Here is a 9,390-nt window from a genome sequence, read left to right on the forward strand (position 1 = left end):
TTTCTATGTCACACAAGCAAAACCAATCCATAAAACACATTTTATTATTTGTAAATGAAAAGAGAGAGTAATAATATAGCTTTGCATTGTGAAATACACAAAATCAAACGCATTCATGCATTTATTTGCACAAATATTCTATTCATTTGTGATAAGTTGATAAATAGTAGCATTGTGAATAAACAAGGGCAAGTAACTCTAAGTCACGAGAAATGTAAACTTTATTCACTGTTTCTGTCGATCAACTGTCTTATCGTCATCGGTAAGACGTTTTTGCTCATCTATGCGTGCTTTTATGTGAATAAACCATGTCTAAACGCACATTCTCTCATTGGACGTATTACATTTGCAACTGTTATGTAAAGATAAGCAGCAAATAAGGCATAATGCAGTTATGTGGTGATATATTGGTAAATGACATTACGGAAATAAAGATATTAAATTGTGTCCAAACTTCTTGCAAGTAGTGTCTTGCAAGCTTGATGTCTGCTCAGAACTAACTGTGCGATGCCAAAAAAAAATACAATCGAAGATTATTAAAATTATTCGATATATATTGTAAAACCAGAGAAAATATAATATCTTTAAGTTACATTTTAGAAGCATAAGTAGCAATTGAGACAGATATTGCAAATCAAGGGTGTAGTGCACTCTACTGGGTGCACTTTTTCAGATTTTAATTAGTGCTGCATGGTGCCTCAAACTCACGTTGACAGCTTGAAGCTAATGATCTCAACTCAATCCAACGGGACCAGGGACGCTATCAAAAATAATAAGTGCTTGTTTACCTGCTCATCAGCACCCAATTGTTAACATTTATGCTCATGTGCAGTAGCCATTTTCTCAGCAAAACTCTAAACTTGATAAAAATTTACAGGCTTTCTTCAAATTACATTGGATTAAGTTGATAAAAGAGATAGCTAACCTATACCTTACCTCACAACTAACCCTGAGGATGGTAAAGGGGTGCCTAACCCTATGGATCATAAAGAGGTGTTTGATTGGCAAGTGGTACCTAACCCTGAGGATCGTGAAGGGGCGTTTGATTGGAAAGGGGTACCTAACCCTAATGATTGTAAAGTGTGCTTGATTTGAGAGGGGATCAAAGGGCTAAGGATAGAGTTGAGGTGACCTACCCTTACCCCAGCACAAATAGATCCAACCCAAAGGATCTAAGAGGCATGAGAGATCTGTGAAGCGAGAGCCACGGTCTGCAGCATGTCAGCATAAACCAAGAAATTTATCTTTCAACTCTGTTTTTTTCACCAAAATAATATTCTAATAAGAGCCCCCTATTTCTAATTTTGAGAGTGCCCTGGGCGCTTATTACGTCGAATGCGGTATTTACCTCAGGACACAGTTTATTTTTTACTTTGTCTACTCACTACATTTGTGCATCAAGTAAAACCCTGTATGCTCTGCCTGACACTCTCCTAAACATTTGTGTTTCAGTTGCGCTACACACCTCAGAATGAGTGAGGTTCAGACCCCTGAAGCAAAGCAGGAGAGTGAAGCACAGGATGAGGGGGAAACACCACCAAGTTCGGGTAATTGTGGAAATATACAATCTACAGAAATACTGAAACGTGGTGGATGTAACATGTACAACCCTATATCAGTGTTATTTTTACCTTTTCAAAGAATTTGTTCGTAAAATCATGTTTTTGTTAAGTAGCTTTTTGTATGCCAGAAGCCTACGGGGTTCTAATCCTATACTTGCCCTGATTATGTTTCTAAGTTTGTCAGCACCATACTCCTGCTTGTGTGTTTCACCAAATTGGTCAACGTCCTGCTTCACTTCTGGTTTTCCTCCAACATCAAGCTGACATGCTGAAAATACTGAGCAAAGCAGCATTTTGGCGGTCGGGTAGCCTAGTGGTTAAAGCATGTGCTCGTCATGCCGAAGACCTGGGTTCAATTCACCGTGGGTACAATGTGTGAAGCCCGTTTCTGGTGTCCCCTGCCGTGATATTGCTGGAATATTGCTAAAAGCGATGCAAAACCATACTCACTCACTTAAAGCAGCATTATACTGTACTCAGTCACTTTGGCATTTAAGTCAACCATCCTTCCCAGCCATCCTACCACCCACCTGCTCACTCACCCACTCACCTACTCACTCACCCACTCACTCACCCACCCATCTACTCACTCACCCACTCACTCACCCACCCATCTACTCACTCACCCACTCACCCACCCACTCACTCACCCACTCACTCACCCACTCACTCACCCACCCACTCACTCACCCACCCACTCACCTACTCACTCATCCACCCACTCACCCACTCACTCACTCACCCACTCACCCACCCACTCACTCACCCACCCACTCACCCACTCACTCACTCACCCACTCACCCACCCACTCACTCACCCACCCACTCACCTACTCACTCATCCACCCACTCACTCACCCACCCACCCACTCACTCACCCACTCACTCACCCACCCACTCACTCACCCACCCACTCACCTACTCACTCACCCACTCACCCACTAACCCACCCACTCACTCACCCACCCACTCACTCACTCACCCACTCACCTACTCACTCACCCACTCACTCACCCACCCACCTACTCACTCACCCACTCACTCACCCACCCACCTACTCACTCACCCACTCACCTACTCACTCACCTACTCACTCACCCACTCACCTACTCACTCACCCACTCACTCACCCACCAACCTACTCATTCACCCACTCACTCACCCACCCACCTACTCACTCACCCACTCACTCACCCACCTACTCACTCACCCACTCACTCACCCACCCACCTACTCACTCACCCACCCACCTACTCACTCACCTACTCACTCACCTACTCACTCACCCACTCACCTACTCACTCACCCACTCACTCACCCACCCACCTACTCACTCACCCACTCACCTACACACTCACCCACTCACCTACTCACTCACCCACCCACCTACTCACTCACCTACTCACTCACCCACTCACCTACTCACTCACCCACTCACTCACGCACCCTTCAAGTTAGATACCCCTGTTAAGTTTGACCTAATGTTAATGGTTCATGCTTATGTTCTGATTTCAGAAGAGACAGAAAGGGAGATTACTCCAAAGCAGTCTGATGACCAACCACAAGAAAAAGAAGCTTCAGAAGTTGTAGAGACTGCTGAAGAAGAACAAGACAAGAGATTGGAGAAAGACCAGCTAGATGCCGACTTGGGTGAGCTGGAACTTAATTCAGTGTGTGAAGCCCTTTGATAGTGTTCCCCAATCGTGGTATGGCTTATATAGTTCTAAAGAGATCCATGTAGACCTGTGCCTCGTTCCACAAAGCGATCGTAATGCTACGACTGTCGTAAGCCTATGTTAAGGTATGGGAGTTATGATTATCTTAGCGCTAAGATCGCGTTGTGGAACAGAGCCCAGTTCCCAGTTCCACAAAGTGATCTTAGCGCTAAGATCATCATTACTACCATACTTTAACATAGACTTACAGCAGTCGTAGCGCTAAGTCTGAGCAAATATCAGTACAAATTCCTACATTTCCCAATTCCCTGATGTTGTTACAATTAAAGTTAAGCAGCCCTCTAAGTTCGTTTTTTCGTTAGGGAGCCAAGCGACTCCTAACATGAAAATTTTTGGAGCCAAGACTTAATTTTTAGGAGCCAACATATATCTTTAACAGATACTTTTAGGTTGCCAAGTGGTGAGCAGTAGATAAATTTAGGTCGCCAATCATAGATTCAAGCCACATTTGGCCACCAAAATGGTTGCTATTTTGAGGGCTGTCATGGCATGTTGAGGTGGCATCAGGTGAACTCTGAGCAGACATTGACCTCCCTTGACCTGTGAAGGAAGTGCAGGTTCTAGAGCCCATCAGATGTCAGCTTTTTAAAATGATGTGGCTGAATTTTTTTACCACCTCGATTCTGAAATGTCTGGGTGAACGAAAGATAACTGGAACAGATCACAGATATTTCTTTTAGATGGAACTAACTCCCTTTTGGGTTTGGAGGCCATGATGCCTTAAAAGAACAGGGTATATGAATTATCCACAATAATATTAAAGTACTGCCATTATCATTTCCATTTGGAACTGGTTGTTCATATTCGTTGTTGAGCTACAGAAATTAGATATGCTGATCTGAATGCTTTGCTCACCTGTACGAAGAATTAATAAGCCTTAATGTTGATTGTCTGATGAGGAAGTTCACCTGATGGTAACTATGGAGGGTTGGTCACGTCTAATTTTAATGTTTCTATGGAAGCAGTGCTTTACCGATGATGTTTTTTGTTTCAGAAATAACAGTTGATCCTGCCATTGTTGAAAACCTAAGTTCAGGATTTCTTCAGACCTTTCTGCCCAACTTGGATAAATCAAAGTCATCACTAGACGAAGTGTTGTAAGTGAGAGTGATACGTTAAAAGACTGCCAAGTTCAGAGGGGGAGGGGTGTGTGTTTGTGTTGATGGTGACATCCAACCCGTGAAGATTCCGGGGTAGAATAGGTCTTCAGCAACCCATTCATGCCGTAAAAGGCGACTATGCTTGTCGTAAAAGGCGACTAACGGGATCGGGTGGTCAGGCTCGCTGACTCGTTTGATCCATGTCATCCCAATTGCGTGGATCGATGCTCATGATATCAGTCACTGGATTGTCTGGTCCAGACTCGATTATTTACAGACCGCCGTCATATAGCTGGAATATTGCTGAGTGCGGCGTTAAACAATTAACCAACCAACAACCAACGACGCCCAACATAGGTTTCTGATGGGTCTCATCAATACGAGTCTCTGTGAGTTGGGGCCTGCTCCACAGAGCGAATGTGTGCAGGTTATGTGAAGGTGTTAATCTGAAGGTGTTATATGAATGTGTTAATTTGATTTGGTATGGGAATGTAGTATGCAAAGATGTATTTGAAGGCTGTGGAGATGTTATGTGACGGTGTTAATTTAAAGGTATAATGTGAAGATTTTAATTTGAAGGTGTTATGTGAAGGTGTATTTGAACTGGTGTATGAGAGTGGTATGTGGTGGCATGTAAAGGTTTTATGTGAAGGTGTGGATGTGAAGGTTTGTTTGTTTGTTGTTTAACGCTGCACTCAGCGATATTCCAGCTGTAAATAATCATGTCTGGAGCAGACTATAGATCCCGTTAGTTGCCTCTTACGACAAGCATGGGTTGCTGAAGACCAATTCTAAACCGGATCTTCACGGGTCGATATGTGAAGGTGGCATGTGAAGATAATATATGAAAGTGGTATGTGAAGGCTATACATGCGAAAGTGTGTATGTGAAATTGGTATGTGAAGGTGGTATGTGAAGATTATATGTGAAAGTGGTATGTGAAGGCGATATATGAGAATGTGTGTATGTGAAATTGGTATGTGAAGATGATATGTGAAAGTGTGTTTGTGTTGGTGGTGTGTTAAGGTGGTGCGTGAAAGTGTGTTTGTGTTGGTGGTGTGTGAAGGTGGTACGTGAAAGTGTGTTTGTGTTGGTGGTGTGTGAAGGTGGTATGTGAAAGTGTGTTTGTGTTGGTGATGTGTGAAGGGGGTATGTGAAAGTGTGTTTGTGTTGGTGGTGTGTGAAGGTGGTATGTGAAAGTGTGTATGTGTTGGTGGTGTGTGAAGGTGGTACGTGAAAGTGTGTTTGTGTTGGTGGTGTGTGAAGGTGGTATGTGAAAGTGTGTATGTGTTGGTGGTGTGTGAAGGTGGTATGTGAAAGTGTGTTTGTGTTGGTGGTGTGTGAAGGTGGTACGTGAAAGTATGTTTGTGTTGGTGGTGTGTGAAGGTGGTACGTGAAAGTGTGTTTGTGTTGGTGGTGTGTGAAGCTGGTGTGTGAAAGTGTATTTGTGTTGGTGGTGTGTGAAGGTGGTACATGAAAGTGTGTTTGTGGTGTGTGAAGGTGGTACATGAAAGTGTGTTTTCGTTGGTGGTGTGTGAAGGTGGTACATGGAAGTGTGTTTGTGGTGTGTGAAGGTGGTACGTGAAAGTGTGTTTGTGTTGGTGGTGTGTGAAGGTGGTACGTGAAAGTGTGTTTGTGTTGGTGATGTGTGAAGGTGGTATGTGAAAGTGTGTTTGTGTTGGTGGTGTGTGAAGGTGGTAGGTGAAAGTTTGTTTGTGAAGGTGGTATGTGAAAGTGTGTTTGTGTTGGTGATGTGTGAAGGTGGTACGTGAAAGTGTGTTTGTGTTGGTGGTGTGTGAAGGTGGTATGTGAAAGTGTGTTTGTGTTGGTGGTGTGTGAAGGTGGTACGTGAAAGTGTGTTTGTGTTGGTGGTGTGTGAAGGTTGTACGTGAAAGTATGTTTGTGTTGGTGGTGTGTGAAGGTGGTACGTGAAAGTTTGTTTGTGAAGGTGGTATGTGAAAGTGTGTTTGTGTTGGTGGTGTGTGAAAGGTGGTACGTGAAAGTATGTTTGTGTTTGTGGTGTGTGAAGGTGGTACGTGAAAGTATGTTTGTGTTGGTGGTGTTTGAAGGTGTACAGTGGTGACAATGTGTTCCAGATCTAACCAGAAGATCCTTATAGAGACATTGGAGCAGGAGAACGCCAAGTTCCAGGAATGCCAGTCTATGGAGGAACTCACCCAGACAGTAAGATCCCAAACTTGTGTTCTGTACCTGTACGTGAGCCTGTTGGGCTTAATGCTGCTTTACATGTGGTTGTGATGGGTGCCACGGGATGGGCAAGATACGCTCACCTTTTCATGAAGACCTTGTATCATTATTTGATTGTGATTCACAAACACATGATGATGATATTGTCTGCTTTTCGTAGAGATTTCTTATGATTATAGAAATGGCTTTTGTTGATGCTAATTTATTGAGCAGTATTCACAGTTATGTCATGACAGTTCAGCTGAGCATTGTAGCAGTCTTTCCTGATGATGATGATGATGATGAAACTGATGATGATGATGATGATGATGATGATGATGATGTTCCAGATGTTGAAGGCAAGGAGGTATTACAATAAACTGATCACCATCAAGAAAGAGATGACCAATGTCCATGACAAGTCCGCCAAGCTCAAGGTATGTGTTGTCATGGTAAATTTGGTAATGGATTTTAAACAAGAAGTGTTTTTTGTAAAGAAGTAGCAGGAGGAGCTACATTGTGTTATTGTGTAGCAGAAGTGGGCGATGTAGCTACATTGTGTTATTGTGTAGCAGAAGTGGGCGATGTAGCTACATTGTGTTATTGTGTAGCAGAAGTGGGTATTGTAGCTACATTGTGTTATTGTGTTACAGAAGCAAGAGGTGTGGCTATCTTGTGTTATTTTGTAAAAGAAGCGGGCTGTAAAGCTTCAATGTGTTATTGTGTTACAGAAGCAGGCAGTGAAGCTACGTTGTGTTATTGTGTTACAGAAGCAGGCAGTGAAGCTACATTGTGTTATTGTGTTACAGAAGTAGGCAGTGTAGCTATATTTTGTTATTGTGTTATAGAAGCAAGAGGTGAAGCTACATTGTGTTATTGTGTTACAGGAGCAGGCAGTGAAGCTATATTGTGTTACAGGAGCAGGCAGTGGAGCTATATTGTGTTATTGTGTTACAGAAGCAGGCGGTGAGGGTACATTCTGTTATTGTGTTACAGAAGCGGGCAGTAAAACTGCAGCAGCAGCGGCAGAAGGAGGAGCTACAGAAGGCTCAGCAGCGGGAGAAGGAGCACGAGAAGGAGAGGATGCTGGCAGCGCGGGTTGCCAGACACACAGACAGCTGATACAGGCACATGACCTGCTGGCTGGCTTTCAACAAATGTAAAGCATTAATGTTGCTTCATAAGAAAATATCAGGTCCATTCCACAAATCAATCTACGATCGTCTTAGCGCTACGACTGTAGTAAGTCTATGTTAAAGAATGTGAGCTACGATTGTCTTAGCGCAACGACTGCAGTAAGTCTATGTTAAAGAATGCAAGCTACCTTTGTCTTCGCGCTACTTCTGTCGTAATTCAATTTTAAAGTATGTGAGCTAGGATTGTCTTAGCGCTACGACTGAGGCAAGTCTATGTTAAAGAATGTGAGCAACGATTGTCTTAGTGCTACGACTGTCGTAAGTCTATGTTAAAGACTAAAGAGTGGGATTAACGTTAGCCACACCCCTATGACTGGTTTGTAGACCTGAAAGCTATTTTAGGTCTAAGACGATCATATACCCCATACTCTATCATTCACTTACGCCCATACTAGTGCTAAGATTGGTTTGTGTGGACAGTCCCCATGGCTGTGTACAACCGAGTGAAAGCCTCTCACTTGAAGCCACGAGGCTCAAAGTAAACACAAATATGCTTCTATCAGTAATTGGTGGATTCAGTATTGTCGTCTTGATATGTGTCTGTACATATAATGTTCATGTTACAAGATTGTCCAATTGTTTAGTGGCAGGATCATTCTAACCCTAAGGATCAAAGAGGCACGCAAGATCTGTGAAGCTAGAGCCACAGCCTGAGATAGTTAACGCTGTAGAAGCTGCACCCTGTAAAATGTATTTTGCTGCCCCTGTCTTTAATTATCTTCATTAATAACCATACCAAATAATTTCTCGAGCAATAAGTATTAACCATAAATCAGTCAATACCCTTAGTTTGTTATAACCACTGTTGAGAGGGATGGGTGTGGTGGGAGGGTGTGGTTCAGATGGGTTTTAAAGGAGGTAGGGGGTGGAAGATTTGTGTGTGTATGTGTGGCGTGGGTGTTCGGTGTTTTGGGGAAGGGTGGTATTGGGTGGTATGGCTTGTTTTGAAGGGAGGTAGGTATGTTAGACATAAATAAAGTTATCTTAATTACAAAATATATCTCTAAAATCTAACATTAAATCCAAATGGAGCCCAGCACAATGCTTAGTTTCAGCTAGAGCTGAGGTAATCCAGACTTGCCAAATCATAGACTTCACATTCATCATTTAATCTCTAGGGTGTGGGAGTCAGACGATGCGAGATAGGTACAGTACTCGTTATTGCTGAAATGATAGGGACACATTGGGCCAACAGTATTCTAAGAGTTATGGTGCTATCGCAATGCTGGAACTATTTCAGTAGTTGTGCCTGTATGAGCATGATGTCAAACCTAACATGGCTGCCATTTCCCAGGTGCGGTACATTGCTGAGGACTTAAGGGAGGTAACTCTTGTTATAGCCTGATATGAAATACCCATATCTCATCAAGGTGCGTTTCGGATCAGAATGAATTGTAAAGGGAAAGAATATTTATAAATTTTGTTACATCTGTCAACACTGAACTGTCATTGGTTCATAGTTGGATTTATGTTTACATCTCTGTCATCAGTCTGTCCAAAATTGATGGTTATGTTTATGATGATAACAATGGCGATGATGATGATGATGATGATGATGATGATGATGGTACTTGTTATTTTAATGATGATGATGATGATGATGATGATG

The 9,390-nt window shown here is 42.8% G+C and overlaps 1 protein-coding gene across 1 annotated transcript; it reads left to right on the forward strand.

The window, feature by feature from the left end:
* The first annotated feature begins 181 nt into the window (after nucleotides 1-181).
* On the forward strand, nucleotides 182-9,390 carry LOC124131260 (biogenesis of lysosome-related organelles complex 1 subunit 6-like). The gene is made up of 7 exons (XM_046494408.2): nucleotides 182-262; nucleotides 1,453-1,547; nucleotides 3,078-3,212; nucleotides 4,293-4,395; nucleotides 6,495-6,582; nucleotides 6,936-7,022; nucleotides 7,582-9,390. The coding sequence occupies exons 2-7, from the start codon at nucleotides 1,472-1,474 to the stop codon at nucleotides 7,705-7,707; spliced, it is 615 nt and encodes a 204-aa protein (XP_046350364.2). The 5' UTR covers nucleotides 182-262; nucleotides 1,453-1,471; the 3' UTR covers nucleotides 7,708-9,390.

This window comes from Haliotis rufescens, unplaced genomic scaffold (genome assembly GCF_023055435.1).
Source record: "Haliotis rufescens isolate VD_foot unplaced genomic scaffold, xgHalRufe1.0.p SCAF_14, whole genome shotgun sequence".
NCBI lineage: Eukaryota > Metazoa > Mollusca > Gastropoda > Lepetellida > Haliotidae > Haliotis > Haliotis rufescens.

Bases quoted from the DNA above. Each gene is read 5' to 3' on its own strand.
- LOC124131260 (XM_046494408.2), top strand. From the start codon at position 1,472: ATGAGTGAGGTTCAGACCCCTGAAGCAAAGCAGGAGAGTGAAGCACAG. The intron at 6,583-6,935 runs GTAAGATCCCAA...ATGATGTTCCAG, and splicing joins TGGAGGAACTCACCCAGACA to ATGTTGAAGGCAAGGAGGTA. The intron at 7,023-7,581 runs GTATGTGTTGTC...ATTGTGTTACAG, and splicing joins ACAAGTCCGCCAAGCTCAAG to AAGCGGGCAGTAAAACTGCA.